Source organism: Ostrea edulis, chromosome 5 (assembly GCF_947568905.1).
Source record: "Ostrea edulis chromosome 5, xbOstEdul1.1, whole genome shotgun sequence".
Taxonomy (NCBI): Eukaryota; Metazoa; Mollusca; class Bivalvia; order Ostreida; family Ostreidae; genus Ostrea; species Ostrea edulis.
In genome coordinates, this window is record NC_079168.1 from 67800305 (window position 1) to 67825494 (window position 25190).

The 25190-nt window shown below is 36.4% G+C and overlaps 1 protein-coding gene across 9 annotated transcripts in view; it reads left to right on the plus strand.

Moving 5' to 3' along the window:
- LOC130054713 (centlein-like) overlaps positions 1-25190 on the plus strand; it is a 49744-nt gene that overhangs the window by 24027 nt on the left and 527 nt on the right. For 4 of the 9 annotated variants that reach the window (XM_056165249.1, XM_056165253.1, XM_056165250.1 and 1 more), the window contains 25 exons: positions 579-692; positions 831-1199; positions 3380-3498; positions 3937-4065; positions 4299-4399; positions 4556-4641; positions 5447-5535; positions 6765-6851; positions 6941-7079; positions 8246-8278; positions 10037-10134; positions 10588-10690; positions 10926-11064; positions 12370-12539; positions 13351-13371; positions 15860-15991; positions 16268-16405; positions 17112-17209; positions 17296-17404; positions 18582-18641; positions 18791-18886; positions 19471-19656; positions 23087-23290; positions 23680-23754; positions 24851-25190. The exon at positions 24851-25190 is cut by the window's right edge and continues 527 nt beyond it. In XM_056165249.1, the coding sequence (XP_056021224.1) occupies positions 579-692; positions 831-1199; positions 3380-3498; positions 3937-4065; positions 4299-4399; positions 4556-4641; positions 5447-5535; positions 6765-6851; positions 6941-7079; positions 8246-8278; positions 10037-10134; positions 10588-10690; positions 10926-11064; positions 12370-12539; positions 13351-13371; positions 15860-15991; positions 16268-16405; positions 17112-17209; positions 17296-17404; positions 18582-18641; positions 18791-18886; positions 19471-19656; positions 23087-23290; positions 23680-23754; positions 24851-24937 (2982 nt within the window). In that variant the 3' untranslated portion in view covers positions 24938-25190. The remainder of the gene's footprint in view (positions 1-578; positions 693-830; positions 1200-3379; positions 3499-3936; positions 4066-4298; positions 4400-4555; positions 4642-5446; positions 5536-6764; positions 6852-6940; positions 7080-8245; positions 8279-10036; positions 10135-10587; positions 10691-10925; positions 11065-12369; positions 12540-13350; positions 13372-15859; positions 15992-16267; positions 16406-17111; positions 17210-17295; positions 17405-18581; positions 18642-18790; positions 18887-19470; positions 19657-23086; positions 23291-23679; positions 23755-24850) is intronic. The other 5 variants (XM_056165252.1, XM_056165256.1, XM_056165255.1 and 2 more) reach the window with 3 other exon arrangements.

Genomic DNA, 25190 nt, shown 5'->3' on the forward strand with positions numbered 1-25190 from the left:
ATTTTGAACTTTTTACATTACGTGACAGAGAAATTGTATACATTTATCAACGCATCCACTAGTTTAAAAGAAAACCTACGTAACATCTTAATTAATAATCAATAATTACATTTTTCGTGTTTCTGTTCTGCGTTCCATCTAATAAATTCTATATCTACATCAGTCAATCAGACAACCTCACCATTACGTAAAGCAAAGCAACAGACCAAGAACCACGTGACTTACATAGCCAATAGAAATAAAGCAGACTATTGCCTGGTCAAGAGTTCGTAAACTGTTGACCGGTCAGTAGAAAAATGTTACTTCTAAATCGTAATAGTTTTATATAAGAAATCTTTTTAGGTGTATAACAAAATAAAATAATTCACTTAAATATTATGTATTTAAATTTGTTGCCTTAGCAACAGTTTCAATCATCAGTTTGTTTTTATATCACATATCTTCATCTGTTGGACTATGAGCTGATAGTCATAAAAACTTGAAACAGTCTTCAAAGAAAAAAGTTCTTTTGTAAGTACATGTATTCAAATTTCACCTTAACAATAAATATAAGTTTGTTTTGGGGGTTTTTTTTTCAGGAGTTGTTGGAGAAAGACTCTGTTATTGCTTCTCTCCAGGGTAAGGTTGATGGTTACCATCGACGACAGAGGAGTCACAGTCCCGGAACATCAGGAAGTTTTATTGATGACAGGGTAAACATTCATTGAATTTTTTACCAAATAATGAAGGAATTTCAAGTGGAAGCCATTGAAGATGATTTCCTTTTGATTTTTCATAGAGGTGAATGAAATAGAATAAAACGCTAGGAAATGGTTGGATTATATTTTTAGCCATCAGCTGATCTGGAAATCAAAGTCAGAGGAATGCAAAGGGAGCTAAATCTACTGAGGGAGGAACTAGAGGACAAGGATCGACTAATAGAGAGATTGGAGGAGGAGAATGAGAAAGTTAATATTGAGTTTGATGTGTCTGGACTGAACAAAAGGGGACGAACACACTCCACCCCAGCCAGGGAGGTGCGCAGTGTTGCTCTGAGTCCTATCAAGTCCTCCACAAGAGAGGACTACTCCAGATCTCGCTCACTGTCCCCAGTCAGGAAAGTGAAGGAGGGTCCTGCCCCAAGACAGGGAGATCTCAGACACAGACTGGTGCAGACTGAAAGAAAACTGGATGATACAAAGAACATGTTGAGACTCAAGGTAACCATCTCACGCAAGTTAACCATCTCATGCAAGTGAACCATCTCATGCAAGTTAACCATCTCACGCAAGTTAACCATCTCATGCAAGTTAACCATCTCATGCAAGTCAACCATCTCATGCAAGTCAACCATCTCATCTCACGCAAGTTAACCATCTCACCTTAAAAAAATCTTCACAGGACTTGTGCCCACAAGGCACATTTAAACTGAATAATATTTCAGTAGTACAGTCAAAACTGCCATAGCGACCCACTGTATTAAGCAACTCACTATTGTATGTGACCGTAAAAAGTTCCCTCCAAAGCGTTACCCTATATATTGTACCTGTATTAAACGACCACCTGTCTGATGCGACCAACGACCATGATTTTTACAACCTTTTTGTGTATTTTTAGGAAATTTTACCCCTATTAAACGACTGTATATTTTTCAATTACAACACGATTCCTACTTTTGATTTTGGTTGAGCACAGCTATTCTGGGAATTATCACCCCTAACACTTTCGTTTTAAAACGCATAGTTCGGCGGTGATCTTGTTCAGTCGGCCATCTGAATCAATTATCATACCCAAGCTGTCAACATGCAGGGTCATGTGTGGTTAATTAATAAAACCCAAGTTGTTGTTTATTTAACAAAATCAAGGATCAGGGAATCAAGGCCAGTGTATTTAAAGGTGTGAATTTCGACAAACTTTAAGAAGTGCGGGATCTAGATCCGAAATGAAAATATACCACTTGTTATACTATTATGTTTAACAGAGAGGAAAAATTTGCCCTATTGTGATATAAATCAGGTAAATATTGTGCTTAGGACTGAAATTTTAAACAGAGTATTCAGTTTTCCCGCATGAGATACTCGAGGTTTCCAGAATCATGACTGGAACTAGCGACTCACCTCAATATGTCCCGAGTATTTGACACATCCGAGTTCAAGAAAATTGCATGCATTAGTTCAAAGCTTAAAAGATTTGCTGTGCACATTGTATTATTGTGATTTATTTAATGTCTTTCAAATTCAAAAAACATTTTTCCAGCATTCATTGTACAAAAGAGATGCAACACTTCATCCCTTGCTTTCTTACCACAAGCATTGCATTTTGTAGTTACAAGTAGACAATACATAAATACTCTTAAGTCTTTGCAACAAAATGTTTATAAGTTTTAGAAAATTTACATGCAGTTCATAAATGAGATTTAAATCTCATGTAAATGTTTAATATGAAATGCATGCAGTTTATCATTCTTAAACAGATTAAATGTAATTTTTGATGAATAATAAATTATGATACAACACATTGTATTCTAGATTTTTAACTACAGTGTATGATTTATTTTATTTTACAACTATTAAAATCATACTTGATATTCTTAATGATAAATTTCAAATACATCTAAAGTCATTTTCTCCATTGTACATTGTACAAATTATTTGCGAAATTTTATCAATTAACTGCCGAAAATAGGCAACCTGTATTAAGAGACCACCTGTCATATGTGACCTTTTTTCCATTCTCCGTTGGACGATCTCTTAATACATGTTTGACTGTACTTATTTTTATGCAGTCTTTGTTTGAAATTCATAGATTGCAAAGTAAATAAATAAAAATGTAGATTTTTGTGACCTTAACCTACAATTAATGCTCAAGGGTTATGACACACTTTTTAAAAGAACTTAACCTAACAGTGAACACTTCCTTTGGAACACTGACATCATGAGACCTTCAGTACGGATCATAACCCACAAGTCATACAGACATCAATTGTCCACTGTGCTTGTATAACACTTTACTGCTCCAAAGATGAGATTCAAACAACATATTTATACTTTTCTCCCAATGACCTTGATCTTTTTGTTGACCTAAAAACTCAAGTGACCTTTGAACCCTCATCAGTTCTGATGGACACAGTTCCCAGATGAAAGATCCACTTTTTCAGATTTAGTGTCTTGTATAGTACTCAGATGACCACTAATTAAAGCCTATGGTATTCTTGTTGAAATGGATTTAAAGAATATATTTCAAGTTACAAACCTAAATCAAAAAGAAAAATTGCTCGTGAATTTGATGATACATATATCTCCATTTCACGTGCTAAAGTTGTTGAGACCATCCATATTTTCTGAGGGCACTCTTTATATGTATGTACCTGTTATTTAAACACCGAGATATTCTGTTTCAGAACCGAGAACTGGAGGAGCTAAAGAAAGCCCATGCTAAGCGCCTGGATCGACTGAAGAGTGCCCAGACTGATTACAAGATCTTGAAAGACCAGCTTAAGCTATACGAGGATGAAAACAGGTACAGAACTTTTATCATTAGCCAGACTGCTCCCTAGGTTAGGGTTATAAAACACTGCAGACTGAACATTGGAATATTACCATTTCAAGCAATGAAATGTGTTGTTGCTTTCTGTCAGTCAGATGGAATTTTGGGCAAGCAAAACATTGAGACTGACAGTTTTTAAAAACTGTAATGTCAGGGGTCAAGGATATCTTCTTCCTTTTCAAATTGAACTGGGCTACAAAACCAAAATAATGTTATTAATAGCATATAGTGCATTAAAGACATTTTATTTATTACTAGTATGACCCATGGCTTTTGGGGTTTAAAAACAGAGTTACCTTGTGTTTTCCTTTTGTTTGAACCATATTATTTTAAACTTCTTGCATTGCAAGTACATGTGTTATGTTCATCTTGTGCAACAAAAAATATGTTCTTTGTTTGATTTTACCCTAGCAATAAGATGGAGAGAGGAAGAAAGAAAAAGAGGGCAGATCCTAGAGAACTCCGGCAAGAGAACAGCGACAAAGTCTGGAATGAACTTGCTGTGTACAAGGCTGAGAATCGGAACTTAGTTGTAGAAAAGTGAGATTTCTTCACTCTGCAAAATTTCATATATTTTCTTGGATATGAATAAGTTGTGTTGTATTTACTGTGTGAGATATGTTGTGTGGTATTTACTGTGTGAGATATGTTGTGTGGTATTTACTTTGTGAGATATGTTGTGTGGTATTTACTTTGTGAGATATGTTGTGTGGTATTTACTGCGTGAGATATGTTGTGTAATATTTACACCATGAGATGTTTTGTATTTTCAGAATGTCATTGGAGGAGGAAATTGACATGTTAAAAGTGCAGGCCAGTCAGGACGCTGCCACGCTACACGAGCTTAAGGTGGCTGTGGAACAGGAGAGGGAAAGTAAGATACAAACAACAGTACTCTTAACAGAACCAAAAATGTGAATGAAACAAAAACTAATTACATATTGATAGTAAAATTCTAAAGAAGTTGTAAAGAAGGCAGTTTTAATGATGATTAATTAAGGTTCACCATGTTTGATGTCTCTGTTTGCAGACAGACAGTATGACAAGAAGAAAACTGAATACCAAACCCAGGAGAAATCTGACCTTCAGGCAGAGCTGACCCTGACCAAGTCAGAGGTACAATGAACACTCAGGTCATGTCGACATCTTTCTCCATGCAGAAAACATTTATAAACTGACCAAGTCAGAGGTACAATGAACACTCAGGTCATATTGACATCTCTCTCCATGCAGAAAACATTTATGGAATGCTGAAAAGATTTGTAGCTTTGAACCAGTATTTTATGTTAGTGTAGTGTAGTGATCCTTGACAACTGCAATAAACAGTTGTTTCAAGTCTATTTTAAAAATACCGCACACCTAGTGCAAGACATTCCATCTGCTTGAAAGGAAACTCTTCAACTTAAGCATGAATTTACATAGATTTAAAATATCAGCTTCCATCCAAATTTATATAGAGAAGATTTTACATATTTACATGTATATCAAGAAGATTTTACATATCTATATTAAGAAGAGGCTGCATGGTTTTACAAGCTACCATTAATTGGTTTTATTTATTGGAGAATAGAACATGTAAACCTTGTAAAATCCATAATTCATATTTAAAAATTGCACTTTTATGTGCACATATTATGCAAAAAATATTTGAGAAAGATAACCCTTGGTCCTTGAAATGAAATATGTGTAATGGACCATGATTCTTTAGTTGCATTGTGTAATGGACCATGATTCTCTAGTTGCATAGCTGTGAAAATACTGGACCAGAAGTTGACAGCATGTGATCTATTATGTTAATTTATTATTCAAAATATCAGAAGCTTTTGAAGACCTCCAGGTTCCATTGAATACACATTTAGATGAAATGATTAAACTGACAAACAGAAGTGTATTGCAATACTAAGTGTGTTCCTTACTGTAGGTCCAATCAAAATCCATACGCCTGGATAAAGTAGAACGGGAACTGAGAGAGACTCGGTCTGAAAAGGAAGTTCTTCAGGAAGAGAGAAGGTCGGAGCATAATTCTCTTAGGGCTATTCCAGAAATAAATACATGGGGGGGGGGTCGGGAGGCACCTTTTGTATATACCAAGCACCCATTAAAAAAAAAAAAAAATTACCCCATGACCCATCAAATTAATAAACTCATTTTACAATGACCCATCTAATAAATTAAAAAAGATAACCAGACCCACCACAAAAATATTTTTAAAAATGAAAACGGTACAAATCTCGCGAGGTTTTCGGGACAAACATTCTAGTCAATGATGCGGTAATGCCTGTGCGACATTGTATCACAGTAGTTCTGAAGAAACGATGTCACATCAACAATCAAAGGCATCTATGGCGGGAATGTTGTTAAGATTGGGAGTCCAAACGATGCTATTATCATGAAATGGGTATGGATATGTTTTTCCACGAATCGTTCGTCTTCTAATGGAGCCCGCGCCCGGAGGCCTCTATCACCATCACACCGACTGATAAATATAATGCATCGGTACCCTCGTATAAATCAACTAAGGTTTGCCTATTTTTATTAGAAAACGGAATACGTATTGGTTTCAAAATATTCCCAAAATCGATGCACTGTAAACTGTAATAATCTACAGAACAGAGTTCGCCGCCATCACGTCCAAAGGGACCCTACTAAACGCGCCTCTAATTTGAAGAGTGCCGTAATGGAAAGTTATGCGCTGCAAAGAGCGACAACTCGAATAGTTCTATGTTACTTCCGATTTCCGATTTCGAATGCACGTTTTCAATTTTCCCTCCGAAGTTTTGTAAGCAACACGACAAGAGCGACAATAAAAATATTCTGAGAACTCAACACCCACATGGCACAAAATAAAACAATAGAAACTACCCACTACCCATAATAAATATTTTTTTAACAGTCCAACCACGGACCAATTAAAATATGAAAAAATATGACCACCCACACAAAAAAATATCGTTTGCCGCCCGGCCCCCCCATTTGATCATTTCTGGAACAGCCCTTAAATAATCTGTGTAAAGCATAAGATTTCATACTTTCTTTTGTGTACTCGTGAACTGGTTCTACTGTGTTGTCTGATCATGGATGATAAGAGAATTTTGTATTTTGGTACAAACCATAGGGGTACATTAGTGCTGCTCATGTTGCATCAGTATCAGCCAGAGTATGAATCTCTAAAGATCAAAACACCAATGGAGTACTCGATTACATGTGATTCCTAGCAATTTTTTATTTTATTTTGGTAGGAATCTCAAGTCTGAAATATTGGAAATGAAACAAGCAAATTCAAAACACCGAATGGAGACAGCAAATTTGAAACGAGACATTAACAGGTAGGTATTCTTAGATTTTGTTTCGAGAGATGTATCTCTTATGAACTGAAATGCATTGACTGTTTGTTCGTACCATTTAAACGCAATAGATTGGAGAGAGAATTGGAGGAGGAAAAGCTAGCCAAACAATTCCAGGCAGTAAAAGAGAAGATGTACACCAAACCTGTGAGACCTACTGCTAGATCACGGCGACTGGAGTCCAGAAACAATAACCGGGCAGCGAAACGGGTAAGACTGTCGCTAAGCATCAGGTCAGAGGGGCTACTGGTCAACTCAGATTTTTTTATTAAGTCGCCTTGATAAAGTTAGAGACTGATTATTCTAATGCTGGATTGGTAAACAGGTGTTAGGGTGGATGTCAACAATTGGTTTCTGTATGATATCTTGAATAACGTTGAACCTTAATCATTAGATATTTGGAAGTGTTGCAGGGTTACACAGACAAAGATCAAATTTTATAGATTTCACTATTGTCAATGTTATTCCCCTTGATAATGCAGAAAATCCCCAAATTTTGGGTTTCTGTTCGGAATGTTTTTATTGACTACATTGTACTAGACACAGACCAAGTTCTGATTTGATGGATTTTGCTTTGTCATGCTGAGTTATGCCCATTGATAATGTGAAAAGTTAATTGTCAGATGTTGCTTTCTGGATGGTAACTTGAGTAAGCCTTGGCTAAATCAGAATACCCCCAGCAAAGATTACTTATGAACATGCGGTGTCTCTGAATTTGAACTACAGTCATTTGTCCAAGGTGACGATAAAAAAGAAAGTTCAACATTTTTTGTCCAGGCCATAACTTTGTACAGAAACATATCACAAGTTCATATTTGACACAGAAAGGTTGCTTATAACTAGACTGTATGACACAACCCTAAACTCAAATCAGTTATTTTGAAGGTCACTTGTATTTTGAACAAGGTCACTTGTAAGAAAAGACCCAATGTAAATGTTTTTCCTGCCTAGCAGCTCTTTAGACATTAGAAGTTTGTAGCTGGCTCTGGGGTTGCTTATGACTCGGAGACATGGTCATGATCATTTGAAGGAAAGGTTAAGGTATTCAATGTATAAAGACCATATCTAGTAAATGGATGGTGGGATTTTTGTAGTCGTGGTATCATTTTGAAGGGTTCATCAAAAAGAAATAATCCACCATTGAATTTTCAAAATTTTGTTTACTGCTTGATTTATTTCACCTAGAATTTTACATTGAAGTATGTGGGAAGAACATGTTTTATTAAAATATTTTTAAAAGAAATTATATTTTAATACAAATCTCTTGGTAGAATGTTACATACTGTTTCTCTTTATAAAAAGATGAAATAAAATTATTCATTTACTGCACACGTTTTTAGAAAATTACATTTGTCACATTTTTTTTACAAGGGCAGATAACTCTTCAAAAAAGTCTCAAGTGCAAAAAGGTCAGCCTCTAATCATTTAAAAGTCATGTGAATTTCATCTACTTCACTTTCATCATTATTATACAATAAACATTTATTTTGAATCCTTCAAAATTGTTCATTATCCTTTCATTATACATTGAATACCTTAAACATGCCCTAGTTTGGTTAAACTCTCTAGAAAGTATCAGTTCCTGAGGAATATTTGTATTTAGAGAATATCAGTTCTTATGGAATATTAGTCCTAATGGAGTATTAATTCTGAAAGAATATTAGTAATTTGAGAATATTAGTCTCTAGAGAATATTAGTCCTATTAGGAAATCTCTTGTTGGAGATTTGGAAATGTCAGGATCCACTGAATACAATCTGAACTGTTCTTTGTACTGCGTATTCCATGCTCCTTCAGTTTTTCTTGTTTATAAAGTCTGCAGATTTATTTTCACTGGTTGATAATTCAGTGGAATTAGTTCTGAAGATAACACTACAATGGTTATTTCATATTGAAATAAAAGCCATAGATTTAAAACAAGAGTGAAAGCGTGTTGTTCAGAAAACTTGAAAATCAAGCAGGCAAGAATTTATGGCTGTGTACAGTAGTTTTCATTGTTGAACAGATATACAGATTATGTCGATCTGGTTTCAGAACTTTGTCTCTAATGTTAAGAGAATTTATAGACAAAAAGTATAATGTAATTAATGTTTTTAGCAAGAGCTGGAGTGATCTGTAAGGCCTCTCAATGTAGAAATGAGATCGATTTTAAAACTATTCATTTCATTTGACCTGTTTACCACACCACAATACTCTCAGCTTTCTCTATTCTCTATTTCTCTTCGTTTGACCTGTTTACCACACCACAATACTCTCAGCTTTCTCTATTCTCTATTTCACTTCGTTTGACATGTTTACCACACCACAATACTCTCAGCTTTCTCTATTCTCTATTTCTCTTCATTGTCTTTACTCCTGTGAATGAATTGTTTCAACTGTTACCAAAACTAAATTCATAGCTAAAAAGTGTTGGGAGTTCTAACATTATATTGATTGAACTGAGCAGAGAAAAGATTTTAGAAATTCAATCAGTCATGTTGATTTTTTAGCAGTCAAGAGTAAAATTTCTTTGAATATACACTGTCACTGTAGAACACAGATCACATTACATTTCTCTTTTTATCAAATCCTGAATATTGTCTTATAGTGAGGCTGTCTGCAATACATTTATTTTATTTGCTTGTATCTGTATTACATGTATAAGATCTTTCTTAGTATATTAACACGTAGTCCCAGTTAGGTATGTTTTGTTAATGTCCAGACTTTTAATCAGGTTGATTTAGCTGGGGAAGAGGTAAAGTATCTAGAGGTGAAGGTCAAGAGTCAAAGGTGAAGGTCATGATGTGTCAAGTATATATAATAATACATGTATGTATATATATCAAGATACGAGTAGGTCTATCTGACTATGCTTTTCATGTTTAATATTAATGAGCGTTGTGCTTTATTTGAAACATTCTATAGCACAGTTAGACCTACTGTAATAATGTAACTATCTGTGTTTGTCAAAGTGTGGATCCTTTCATTCTTATTATTAACAAAATTTTACAAAACTGAATTTGTGTAAATTTATATATTCCCCAATTTAATTGCTAACATGTATAAAAACATGCATGAACGATAACACATGTACAAAACATATTCAATATTGCAATTTCTTCCAGTTTTCATAAAAATTAACTAATACATACTGCATCTTGTTAATATATAAGTTTTGTTGGTTTGCAGTATCAGAAAGCTCTCAACCGGAGTATAGAGAAGATGAGGTCGGTTTTCCACGACTTTGAGGATGAAGGATGGGAAGAATTACCAGAATCGGAGGAAATGTAAGTTACTGATAGTGTAACCAGATAAGTTACTGATAGTGTAATCAGATAAGTTACTGATAGTGTAACCAGATGAGTTACTGATAGTGCAACCAGATAAGTTACTGATAGTGTAATCAGATAAGTTACTGATAGTGTAACCAGATAAGTTACTGATAGTGTAACCAGATAAGTTACTGACATTGTAACCAGGTAAGTACTAATAGGTTTTACCAGAATCAGAATTACTGATAAATGTCACTTTTCAATGAAACTAAACACAGTCACATTGTAAATTCAAATTGATATGTCTCTGAACTATATACAGACTATGTATTTCTTATTTGTGCTAATAGAGAGTAAAATACATCTTCCATAGTTAGCACTGTGTTCTGTTTATGATGAGAGCAGTCAGTGCTTGTTTAATATAGTTGACTAGGTGTATTTGGGTATTTATTTTTGTATCACTTGCAGAGAAGAAGAAACAGAGAGTGATTCTTTGGGTCAGGCTATCGTGGACATGTCTCAGTCACAGACTCCGCCCCCTAGCGACGAGAGTATGGATAACAGACACACAGTGAGTGGGCCAATAGAGTACTTTGTTGTACAATCATAATACAGTGACAATATGTTTTATTGCCACCACCATAGCGAGAGAAAAATGTAAAACAATAATTCCGACTGATATGCACCTGCAGTCTGCTGGAATGTTCTTTGGGTATTGTATTGTATCTTAAGCATAATACTAAAATATGAGCACCAAATTTCGTAATGACATATATGTATATGTTATACAATTCTATAATTTTTAGATTAAACAAAACCTTAGGCCCCTTAGTTTTAAGATGTCATCTGTACGAAATAGACGAGGTGGAATCAGAAATGTTCACAGTCGTAATCGTGGTGTTTCACGACTGCACAAGGCCAAAATGGATGACGGCATTAAACGAGGTATGCATTCATTCTGAATTATTTAGCAAATCAATCAAATGACCAAATACAATCACTTCTTCAACATTACACAAAGTTTGAACAGTAACTTCTCAGGTACTACAGGGCCAATCTTTACCAAATTAGGTATGCAGCATCTATGGAGTAAGGTGAACAAAACAGCTAGATTTCATAGCCAGCCCCCCCCCCCCCCCCCCCCCCCCCCTTCCTTATGAAATCATTAAAGATCTTTACTCATAGACATTTCATGGAGAAACTGAACTGTTGTATTGTTACAATGAGGGTCTACCTAAATCATGACGACACATGTGATCCCTAGGTCAGGAGAGCAGGCCCTAGGGTGTTGCTACACGGGTCATATAATGGAAATATCTTAAATATTTGAAAAAACATTTTCTACTCCAGAACTTTGAGGACAAACTGGGTGCATTGATATTACTAGCAGAAAGACCTCTTCATAAATTTAAAACGCATGACCCCTTGGTCTGGGGTTCAGCTGCCACAATGGAACCAAATGGCTCATATACTGCAAATGCATTACGGCTTTACAAATCCTATTCTTTACACCTGAACGTCTAGCAGAAGAACAGAACCCCTGCAAACAAAAGTTTGAACGGTGTATTGGAATCTCTTTAGTCTGTCAATCTGTTTTTAGGTCTGTCCCAAACTGTCTCCAGGCCAGGCAATGAAGACATTAGAAGCTCATACTAAGCAGGAAGGGTACTTAGGACCAGGCAATTTGTTTTGACCTTGAAACCATGTCATTTATGTGTAGTCAAGGTCACTGGTGGGGAAAAAAAAACATAGGAATTCCACCTTTGTAATAGGGAGAGTTTAAAAGCTCATACTTGGGATAGTGGTTGCTTATGGCATGACAGTGCATGTAACCTCTGAATAGTGGGTATTGGGGGGGGGGGGGGGTGGGGGGGGTGGGGGGGGGGGGGGGGGGGGGGGGGGGGTGGGAAGTCAAAGTCAAAGCAAAGACAAAACATTCAAAATGCTCATCTGGTCCACAATGTTGTATTCATTGAAGAAATCCTCTTAGTAGTAGTAGTCACTTTTTATCACAAAAAAACTGCATCCAGTTCTTGGACCTGAAAGATGGAGTTGTTGCAGTATCAGCCTGTAGTGCATCATGTGTTTCAATGTGTGACACCCAGGTGACTATTCAGCCCCAAAAAAACCTGTTGTTGAAATATGTCCAATATGTGCAACAATGATTTTCAAAAATATATCAGCAGTTATATATAACATATATATATATAACATAGATAGGTCATTGTATGTTCGCTTTCTATACTGTAGCCATGCAAAAAGAAGTAGGAACTTCTTCATCAAAACCAGCTGTCCAAGATTTCTCTCCATCTCCCAAAATCCAGGAGCAGCGAGCTTATGAACAGAGAGTTCAAGCAAGCAACCACCTTGCTCGACAAGCTAAGCAGCTTAAACAGCGCGTAGGGTACCTGACACAACAAGTAAGAGGAATCTAGTTAATCCCAAAAGTTATCTGTATTCTATTAGGGGTGCAATGATACGTTTGTCTCACAATGCGATGCACATCACGATACAGACCTGATGATACAATATGTATCACAATACTTTTAAGATGCTATGAATATTAACAAATGAACAATTACACTGCTTTTGGTATCATTTAATTGCACCTTGCTGTTACAACTGCATGTTTTTCTTTAAAAAAGATCAAAGCATCAACATGATCTGCATTTAAAACAAATTTTTGTGCAGTGACAATGATATCTGCAGTTGAAAAAAACACACTCACTTGGCACTGAATACAATACAATAATTCAGCGGCACCACGTTTTCCATTACCGGAGGCCATTTTTACAACATGATTTAAAGCCAAATTTGACAGTTCAAATTAATCCGGACCAAGAATACCGAATCGCAATATAGGGTAAAGTATTGTGAATTGAACTGTAGCATAATATTACCGTGGTATACCATCTTATGGTTAATCGTTGCACCCTTCTATATTGTGCACCAAATAACCAAGCGCTCAGTGTCTGTGTAATGCCATGTTCCTTTTAGCACGTGACTCTGTTGAAATTGGAATTTGTAAATTCACCATTTACTGCATGGCCTGATACGTTCATATTCATTTCATATATATGCATTTTACTGGTATGTCAACTTTTCAACAATGGATATATGGTCTTTGTCTTTTTTATAGTACTTTAGCAAGCACTCCATTTTCTACATCAAATTTCTTGTTAGATAGTAGACATTCTTTCCTCTTTCATCACTCACTTCCTCCATCATTAGGTGGGGTCCCTATCATTTACAGTAAGTATTGTGTGATACTAGCTTTTACAATATACACATATACATGTAATATGCAAATTGGAATCCAAAATATGTCTTACTAAAATAGGATGTTGTTGATTAATGTACTCCCGTGTGTTTGTGTTTGTGGATTTAGTTCCTTTCTAGTTGGTGATGGTGCAGCAAAGGTAGACAACCACTACAGGAAGTGGAGTGATATTCTCCTCGAGTCTACAGATTCGAACTTGCTAAATTATATGTCTGTAGAGGGACTGTTGTGATTCAAATTTCACTCTTTTGCATATTAGCTTGTGTGATGATAATCTTAATTTCTGTACTGCGGATTCTAACTCTTCGTTGTCTTTAGCTAATAAAAATATGTCTATAGAGAAACTGTTGTGATTCAAAGTTCACTCTTTTTGCTTATTATCATGTATGATATTCTTGTTTGTGGTTGATAAAAGCATTGGAATTCCATTTATAGAATGTGAATACTATCTATCAATAACAACTCCAGGCCTATAGGTTATGAAACTTTTTTGAGCATGTTTTCACTCTAACTAAAACTGTGCTCTAAATCATACTCATTCGGCCGTTATCTTCACCTTTCATACTTAAAAGTGAAGGTTGTAAAACTTTTATGAATTATAAATCATTCTCATACTCAATTGGAGTACATGCTCAAGATTTTTAGCTCTTCTGAGCCGAAGGCTCAGAGCTAATCATATGGCCATATGTCTGGCGTGCAGTGTGCGTCAACTTTTTGGAAAAGGGGGCTATATCTCAAGAACCCCTTGACCAATTTTTGTCAAATTTGTCACAGGGTATCCTTGGCCTAAGGGCTTTCATTTGTACTCAAACTAGGGTTGTGACCCTTTAACAAGGGGAGATAATTAAGAAAATGCAAACAAAAGTAGTGGTTGCTAAAAAATCTTCTTCTCAAGAACCACTGGGCAAATTATCACCAAGCTTATGCATAAGGATGAGGATAGGTTGTAGGTAAAAAATTGTTCAAGGCATCATCCTGGGGCAAAAGGTGTGGTCTCAAGGTCACTTCAAAGTTGACCTTAAATTTTGTTTTGTTAAAACTTTGATATTTTGCTTAGTATAAGGACTAGGATCATCAAATTTTGTCAGTTAATGCATCTTAAGACCTGATATCATGTTGTCTCAAAAGTAGGTCATGGTGACCTACTTTTTGAATTTCGCAGGTAATTATTATTAAATGGATTTTGATGCATATCTTGGACACTTTTGAGCCTATGATCATCAAAAGTTGTCAGTTGATGGATCATGGGACCTTGAACTGCGTCATGTGAAAAGTATGTCACCATGACCTACTTTCTGAATCTTATGGCTAATCATTTATGAATACATTTTAGGTTGTTATTTCAGATACCAAGAGGTTTAGAATCATCAAACCTTGTAAGTTGATGCGTCTAGAGGCCTCAAAACATATTTGTAAAAAAAAAAAAATTAAAAAAAAAGTAGGTCACAGTGACCTACTTTTTGAATTTTTCAGACATTTAAATTTCATATTTTCAATTTTAGATGCATATTTTGGACACTATGAAAGCTAGCATCATCAAACTTTGTCAGTTGATGCATGTTGAGTCTTCATAGTTTGTTGACCAAAAAGTAGGTCACCGTGACCTACTTTTGGAATTTGACGGCTATATTTTAATATTTCAGATACTATTTGACTTACAATTATCAAACTTTGTCAGTTGATGAATGTTGAGTCTTCAGAGTGTGTTGACTAAAAAGTAGGTCACCATGACCTATTTTTGGATTTTGACGGCTATATTTGAATATTTCAGATACTATTTGACTTACAATCATCAAACTTTGTCAGTTGATGGGTCTTGAATCTTCAGAGTGTGTTGACCAAAAAGTAGGTCACTGTGACTTACTTTTGGAATTTGACGTTTATAACTGAATATTTCAGATACTATTTGATTTCAATTATCAAACTTTGTCAGTTGATGCATCTTGAGTCTTTGGAGTGTGTTGACCAAAAAGTAGGTCACTGTGGCCTTCTTTTGGAATTTGACGGCTATATTTGAATACTATTTGACTTGTCAGTTGATGCATCTTGAGTCTTCAGTGTGTCGACCAAAAGTAGGTCACCATGACCTACTTTTGGACAGTTACATTTAAATTTTCAGGTACTATTTGACTTAAGATCATCAAACTTTGTTAATTGATGAATCTTGCCAAGTGAGAATTTTTGCCTGTTCTACAATGTATCAGAAGAGCGATTCTAGGCCCATGGGCCTCTTGTTCGAGTATGCTTTGGAGCATGCTCAGAGTTGTACTCAAAACAAATATGGCTGAGTTTGAGTATGAGTACGGTAAAAGTTTTATAACCTTCAGGCCAGGTTCATTGCAGTTTACATGAAGAGAATACAAAATGGAGAATTTTCCTGATATGCCAGGATGGAGTGCAGTATTATTGGCCCCTGTAGTATCTATAAAAAACTTTCTAGCGTTATGGGATGATTTTCAGATCACGACTTTGAGGGACTCCCGAGCGACAGCCGTGAAGGCTTTAGAGCAACAGAAAGAAGTAAACCAGCAACAGCAGGCTGACCTAAATCTAGCCAATCAGAGACTCCGAATGGCCAAGCAGAATATGCAGGTTAGTTTCTGTTACTTACAGACTACTTGGTTTATCTTTCAGATGGGCTCAGGGCGGGTGCATGTCCAGGGGTTCATGTTTGCCCCTCCCTTAAATTTGTATCATTGATGGGATTTATGAGATTGATCACCGTTCATTATTTACACTTGTTCACCTGAAACTATGCATTGATAAAGACCAGCACGATTGACTGTTCCAAAACCGTCTTTAAATGCACTGTTGCAACATTTTTTAATTCATGTGGAGCTTTGATTTTTGGGGGTTTTTTTGCATTAGAAATTGACAACAGACATGGACAAGGTTTTACAGGAGAAGGCTTCTCTGGAGGCCCAGGTGGTGGAGGAAAATCGACACACAACTGCCACAGATAAACACACAGAACAAGACTGGAAGATTCTAGAGTCCAGGCTGAAGGTACATTATAAAGCATTGTAGTCTTTTAAAGCCAAGTTTTCTGATAAAATATCATAATGCACAATTATTTCTCTGGCCATAAAAGTGAAGTCCAGTGTGACAGCAGAGTGACAGGGCATCCTTATCACACAGGCTGTTTATAGCTGGGGTCCAGAGTATGACAGGGTATCCTTATCACACAGGCTGTTTATAGCTGGGGACCAGAGTGTGACAGGGCATCCTTATCACACAGGCTGTTTATAGCTGGGGACCAGAGACAGATCAGAGTCTTGTCCAAGGATCATAATCCCGTGGGGATCTGGGTTAGAATAGGTCCTCAGTACCCCCTTACTTGTCGTAAGAGGCGACTTAATGGGGCAGTCCTTTGGATGAGACCGCAAAAACCGAGGTCCCGTGTCACAGCAGGTGTGGCACGATAAAAATCCCTCCCTGCTCAATGGTCATAAGCGCCGAGCATAGGCCTAAATTTTGCAGCCCTTCACCAGCAGTGGTTACGTCTCCATATGAGTGAAATATTCTCGAGAGGGACGTTAAACAATATTTAATCAATCAATCAATCCAAGGATCATGACAAACAATTTCAAGTTACCATGCTGGGATTTAAACAACCAATCATAAGCAGTCTAACACACTGAAAGTACAGAAACAACAGCAGAAACTGTGATAATTCTCCAACTAAATTGAAACCTTTCCATTGCTTTTACAGGCTTCTTCCAATGAGCTATGTAGACAGTCAAATCAAGTGAGGCAGTTGAAACAAGAAAACGAACAACAGCATGAACAGGTCCGCAGTCTGCAAGAAAGGTAAATAAAATCTTGATCAGCTTTATCCATCCAAAAGAAAACTTAATGAACATGTATCCACTTTCACTACCGATTATTTTTTCAAGAATGAGTCGCCTAGAAAGAGACAACAATCAGAAGAGGACGTTGTTAGAAGACCAGAGAGTCAAGTTAAAGCTAGCCCAGACAAATGCCAAGTCAGAGCAAAGTGCAAATGTGAGTGTACAGCTAGTTCTAAGATTAAGCCTTACCGAGTTCTGAATAAGTCTTATCAAGTTCTGAATAAGTTTTATCAAGTTCTGAATAAGTCTTGTCAAGTTCTGAATAAGTCTTATACAGTTCTGAATAAGTCTTATACAGTTCTGAATAAGTCTTATCAAGATCTAAATAAATCTTATAGTGTTCTCAACAGAATAAGTCTTATCAAGTTATCAATAAGTCTTATAGAATTCTCAACAGAATAAGTCTTACCAAGTTCTGAATAAGTCTTATCAAGTTCTAAATAAGTCTTATGGAGTTCTGAATAAGTCTTATCAAGTTCTAAATAAGTCTTATAGAGTTCTGAATAAGTTTTATAGAGTTCTCAACAGAACAAGCTTTACCAAGTTCTGAATAAGTCTTATCAAGTTCTAAATAAGTCTTATAGAGTTCTGAATAAGTCTTATCAAGTTCTAAATAAATCTTAAAGAGTTCTGAATAAGTCTTATCAAGTTCTGAATAAGTCTTATAGAGTTCTCAACAGAATAAGTCTTAAAGAGTTCTTATCAGAATAAGTCTTATCGAGTTCACATCAGGATAAGTCATATTGAATTTTCATCAGAATAAGTTATATTGAGTTCACATCAGAGTAATTGTTATCGAGTTTTCATCAGAATAAGTCATATCAAGTTCTCGTCAGAATAAGTTATATTGAGTTCACATCAGAATAAGTTGTATCGAGTTCCATCTGAAGCGAGTGTGACAGAATTCATTGGTATTACTGTCTGGCATCAAACAGTTTTGCATCAAATATGTTGGAGCTCTTCAATAATCCCTGTATCTGCCCATCCATTAACACTATTGTGATGCAATATCTCCAGTCATTTTTATCCTATAGATTTCATATTCAGTTTGTAAATGGTTATTTGGTCAGAGGAAGATGCTAAATACAAATCTTGCCCAAGAAGGTCAATGAGCAAAGTCACAATGAGATACTGACCTTGTGGTTGTATGATATCTCCTTTATTACAGATATATTTTTTAGCTAATAAAAAGGTCATATTCAGTACAGAATGGACAATGGTCAGAGATTTTGAGGTGAAAGGTCATAAGAATTTTGAAACATTTTCTACTAAAGTGAGGTTCAAAAGTTTAATGCCTTTAAATAAATAGTGTAATACTTATTTATTTACAGGAGGAAATGGAGACAAGAATTAAACTGGTTCAAGACACGTGTGATAGACTCAAGATACAGGTGAGGCTTCATATAAAACAACCTAGCAAAGGGCGTCAATGTGCCATGTCTGGTTTGTTACAAACAAGCATAAGTTTGTGCATTTCACGTGTACAAAAATTACAGGAATTAAAAATCACTGGTTTGAACGTCTTCTGTTATGACACTAGGTGGAGTCCTACAAGAAACGGTTGTCAGCAGTAACCAGAGAGAAGAGAGAATATGAGGAGAGATTCCTGAAGATCAACAATGAACTCGAGAAAAAGGTCAGAGTGAACCAAATGTTGAATAAAGACCAGATATAAATCAAAGTGCATTAAAACCAAAGGCATTTTTCAAGTTTTCCTTTGATATAACAATTTGATACTGCAGAAGAATAGTTTATACAGGTGTATGACAATACAACCTATCATTGGGTTAAATGCTATCTGACGTGTTTCATGCTGATTGTTGGGCCGTTCTTGGCACACTGGTTTTGACTATGGATATTTCCATTTATCTGATCAAGATATAGGGCTCATGGTGGGTGTGACCGGTCGACAGGGGATGGTTACTCCTCCTAGGCACCTGATCCAACCTCTGGTATATCCAGCGGTCCGTGTTTGCCCAACTATCTATTTTGTATTGCTTATAGGAGTTATGAGATTGATCACTGTTCGTTATCTCCACCTTTCACAGCAGTATAAACCTTCAGACTTTAAATCAAGCACTTTAAAGGTGCATTTAAATCACGCTGTTTTTGGACCAAACCAAAAACAACTAATGTGAGTGCAGTGTTAAAGTGGATTCTTTATATCAATATATCAAACTATCAATCTTTCAAAACAGTCAATTTTCCTTCAAATTTCAGAACAAGCATTTTGTGGAGAGTCAGACTCGGAGGATGGAGTTGGAGTCAGCTGTAGGAGAACTGGAAAAAACAGCCCAGCAACAACTTCGTGGACTGGCCTCACAGAGCGAGGTAGCTATAGAGGCAGCGCAGAGGAAGCTGAGTGAGGCATACTACACCATAGAGCAATACCAGCAATTTGTCAAGGTCTGTCTCCATAGTAGTGTGTGTATCATCTGTCTCCATAGTAGTGTGTGTATAACATCTAGTGTATCATCTGTCTACATAGTAGTGTGTGTAAAACACCTAGTGTACCATCTGTCTACATAGTAGTGTGTAAAAACATCTAGTGTACATCTGTCTACATAGTAGTGTGTGTAAAACATCTAGTGTACATCTGTCTACATAGTAGTGTGTAAAACATCTAGTGTACATCTGTCTACATAGTAGTGTGTGTAAAACATCTAGTGTACCATCTGTCTACATAGTAGTGTGTGTAAAACATCTAGTGTACATCTGTCTACATAGTAGTGTGTAAAACATCTAGTGTACATCTGTCTACATAGTAGTGTGTGTATAACATCTAGTGTACCATCTGTCTACATAGTAGTGTGTAAAAACATCTAGTGTATCATCTGTCTACATAGTAGTGTGTAAAACATCAAGTCCACCATCTGTCTACATAGTAGTGTGTGTAAAACATCTAGTGTACATCTGTCTACATAGTAGTGTGTGTAAAACATCTAGTGTATCATCTGTCTACATAGTAGTGTGTGTAAAACATCTAGTGTACATCTGTCTACATAGTAATGTGTGTAAAACATCTAGTGTACATCTGTCTACATAGTAGTGTGTAAAAACATCTAGTGTACATCTGTCTACATAGCAGTGTGTGTAAAACATCTAGTGTATCATCTGTCTACATAGTAGTGTGTGTATAACATCTAGTGTACATCTGTCTACATAGTAGTGCGTGTATAACATCTAGTGTACATCTGTCTACATAGTAGTGTGTGTATAACATCTAGTGTACCATCTGTCTCCATAGTAGTTTTACACACACTACTATGTAGACAGATGGTACACTAGATGTTTTTACACACTACTATGCAGACAGATGTACACTAGATGTTTTTACACACTACTATGTAGACAGATGGTACACTAGATGTTTTACACACACTACTATGTAGACAGATGGTACACTAGATGTTATACACACACTACTATGTAGACAGATGTACACTAGATGTTTTACACACACTACTATGTAGACAGATGATACATTAGATGTTATACACACACTACTATGTAGACAGATGTACACCAGTTAGTCACATATTTATTATTTTGTAAGAAAGTGTATTTAGAATGAAGTGAAAATAAATTAAGCTCAAATTACATGTATATACAATACAAATACATTGGGCCAGTGTAATGACCGACATCCAAATTTAAAGTATCATTGTAAATGAGGAATGTTTTCCTTCTTCCATGTTGAAGCTAAGATCAGACTGTGATCAATGAAAAACATGACCCTCTCTAGAATCAATGACAACATCTCTGGTAAAATCTTAATCTCAGTTGAGATTCGGCTCGGCTGAATATTTGGACTGATGCTTTCATCGAATTTCGGAGCAGTCCTTCATAATTATACCCCCCGCAACAAGTTGTGGGGGGGGAGGGGGGGGTATACTGGAATCAGGTTGTCCGTCTGTCCGTCCGTCTGTAGACACAATGATTTCCGGACTCTAAAGCATTATCCTTTCCACCTACCGTCACCATATCATACATATGGACTACCCATGGGATGAAGATGTTCCCTATCGATTTTGGGGTCAAAAGGTCAAAGGTCAAGCGCACTGGACATCGAAGTAGCAATATGGTTTCCGGGCTCTAAAGCGTTATCCTTTCCACCTACAGTCACCATATCATGCATATGGACTACCCATGGGATGAAGATGTTCCCTATCGGTTTTGGGGTCAAAAGGTCAAAGGTCAAGCGCACTGGACATCGAAGTAGCAATATGGTTTCCGGGCTCTAAAGCGTTATCCTTTCCACCTACAGTCACCATATCATACATATGGACTACCCATGGGATGAAGATGTTCCCTATCGGTTTTGGGGTCCAAAGGTCAAGCGCACTGGACATCGAAGTAGCAATATGGTTTCCGGGCTCTAAAGCGTTATCCTTTCCACCTACAGTCACCATATCATACATATGGACTACCCATAGGATGAAGATGTTCCCTATCGGTTTTGGGGTCCAAAGGTCAAGCGCACTGGACATCGAAGTAGCAATATGGTTTCCGGGCTCTAAAGCGTTATCCTTTCCACCTACAGTCACCATATCATACATATGGACTACCCATGGGATGAAGATGTTCCCTATTGATTTTGGGGTCAAAAGGTCAAAGGTCATGCGCACTGGACATCGAAGTAGCAATATGGTTTCTGGGCTCTAAAGCGTTATCCTTTCCACCTACAGTCACCATATCATATATATGGACTACCCATGGGATGAAGATGTTCCCTATCGATTTTGGGGTCAAAAGGTCAAAGGTCACGCGCACTGGACATCGAAGTAGCAATATGGTTCGGTTTGTCATGCCATTTGTTTTTTACACTCAGAAAAGAGGTAGTTTATACCTATTACCAACACCCTTTGGGAGATTGGGGTAAGCGGGGGGTATTCTTAGTGAGCATTGCTCACAGTACCTCTTGTTTATGTCTGGAAATTTACTTTCATCTTCGGCCATTTCTAGCAATTAATGTGCACTTAAGTGACACTGCTGTTCGCTTCAAATAAGATAGTTGACTATTAAAGCAACTCTGTATTACTATTAATGCTGCATTACTTACCATCTAAGTATGTAAATTCCATAAGATAAACTATCACTGAATTTTCTGTTCAAATGATGACTTCCACGGTGCAATATTTTATTTCCTGAAATTGAAGAGTCCCAAGATTAGTAAGATCTAGGAAACCTATCTACCTGGTAAAGATCTCGGAAACTTAAAAATCTACCTGGTAAATATCTAGGAAACCTATCTACTTGGTAAAGATGTAGGAAACTTATCTACCTAGTAAAGATCTAGGAAACTTATCTACATAGTAAAGATCTAGGAAACTTATCTACATAGTAAAGATCTAGGAAACTTATCTACATAGTAAAGATCTAGGAAACTTATCTACCTGGTAAAGATCTAGGAAACCTATCTACCAGGTAAAGATCTAGGAAACTTATCTACCTGGTAAATATCTAGGAAACCTATCTACTTGGTAAAGATCTAGGAAACTTATCTACCAGGTAAAGATCTAGGAAACTTATCTACCTAGTAAAGATCTAGTTATTTATTTGTTGACAGGTTTCGACTAACAGATGGTCGTCATCAGAACCTGATTTGTCTGTGTTGTCTACCAAAGTCTTGGTGTCTGGATTTTGAATATCAGTTTTACACTAGTTTTATGAACTTTAATGAATACCACCAGCAGCCACTTAATTTACCTCGGATCTGCAGTCTTTGTTATTCTTAATTTTGATATAAATGGAGTAAGCTAAATATATTCTTAATGTCCTGTAATATGAGATGTAAGAGAAAATGACTAAAATGTATTTTCATTATCTTCTTCAGTGCTTGGGACAAGAGTTCATCAAGCGATTAAATCAGTCTCGATTCCACCTTAAGGAGACCCTTAGTCACAGAGAGAAGGACATCAGGCAGAGCCAGGCAAATGCTTCACTGCAAAAGGCTCAGGCTATGGCTAAAGATATACTGAATTTAAGCCAATCAGATCTTGAGGAAATCATGAGTGCTGATGGCGAATCAGATAGAATGGTAATATGTAAATTTTAAACAAGTCAGAAAAGTATCATTTGATTTTTTTATGTATCATGATTTGTGACCTTTGTTAATGAGGGCAAGATTTGTTTCGTATTGTTTTTAGTAACTGATGCTGGGGGGAGGGGTTGCATTATCAAAATGTGCACATTATTTATTGTCATTGGTGTGAACAATTCATGTTTTTTACTTCTTTCTAGAACTACAAGGTCAATTTTGATCAAACTCGGCACAAAGTAACCTTTTATAAAAGTGAATCAACTTTCTTTGAATAAGGATCATTTGGGGGGGGGGGGGGGGGGGGGCTGTACTTTGAGGGGAGACAACAATCTCAGAATTTATTGTTTGGTGTATTGTTTTGTAACATTCATATGTGCACTTTTTAGGAGGAGGACATCAGCACAGATAAGAGGAGAGACAAGCGTTGGAGCAAGAAGTGTGAAAAATTACTGAATTCAAAGGTAGACCTATGTCTCATTTATACTTAAGGAGGTACTCTACATCGTCATAATTGCCGACTTCCTTTTAAAACATGGATGAAAATATAAATATCAGCAATATTTGTCTATTCATTAAAAAATATTATTGCCTAGCTGAGTAGTTCAGTAGGTTAGCACGTCGACTGCTGAACTGTAGATCACGGGTTCGAGTCCAGAAGGGGTTTTAATTTTTTTCCCCACATTGCTTTCTGCTAAAACTGCCTTTTTTGACTAAATAAAGTAAATTTGAAAGTTTTCATTTTCAAATTATTGTTGTACATGTACATATCCTCCATTTTTCATCCATATCAAATTTCTATGGTGTAGCATACCTCCTTAACTTATAAAGTTAAACTTTGTCTCGTTTATTCTCAGAAATTCATCTCATTTATGCTGAACTTTGTCTATTTACATTGCTTAGTCTAGTATACAGTGTACATACAATGTATCTGGTATATACATTTATTATATACCCATCAATGTATCGTTCTCTGATACTGTGGATTTCACAGCGTGTGATCCGGTTTTCCGGATCACCACACTGTGGTTTTCTGATTCCGTATCAGTATCCTCTGAAACTGATGACGTCACAATGCATCAACGCAACGTTATTTTTTAAAAATATTGACCGCGTCACAAACAAAACTGCGTACACAAAACATAATTTCATGGTATGTCTGTGTTTTTGATAATTTGGATTGCATTTAGTATCTTATAAATGTGGATTTAAAATGCAGAAGAGGGTATATAATAAAAATATCATTACTACTGTAACTTGATCCGAAGAGTCGGATCACGTCTCATTGACAGGCGCGGATCATCAGATCAAACTCGACGCTTCACGTCTCGTGTGATCTGATGATCCACGCCTGTCAACTCGACGTGATCCGACTCTTCGGATCAAGTTACTGTAGTAATAATATATATGTACTGTATGCTAGTGTACAGGATTTTCATTTGAGATGATTGTGTATTTTAAACTCTATGCATCCAAATCAATAGTATCAGATAGAGGTAATTTCTTACCTCATTTCTAAAATTGATGGATTTCTAAAATGTCTAGAATTTCTCTTTGTAGGAGGACTTTGCAAATCCTCTAGTTGACTTGTTTGTCCAGAAAATGGAGGAAATGTGTGAACTGACATCTAAACTTCAGGCAGCTTGATATTCTTCTGCAGGGTTGTAGAGAGTTGTGATATTAGGGGTCAACAGAGTGATCATTGTCATAAAAGTGCTGTCTCCGACTTTGTACCGTTTACTGTGATATTGATGTTAGTGCATTTACTGTGTCTCATGAGATAGATGGAAAGGGGGGATAACCTTTGTATGTGTGACAAGGGTAGATTACTTGTTTATGTGTGACAGGGGTAGATAATTTGTGTGTAGGTGACAGGGGCAGATAACCTGTTTATGTGTGA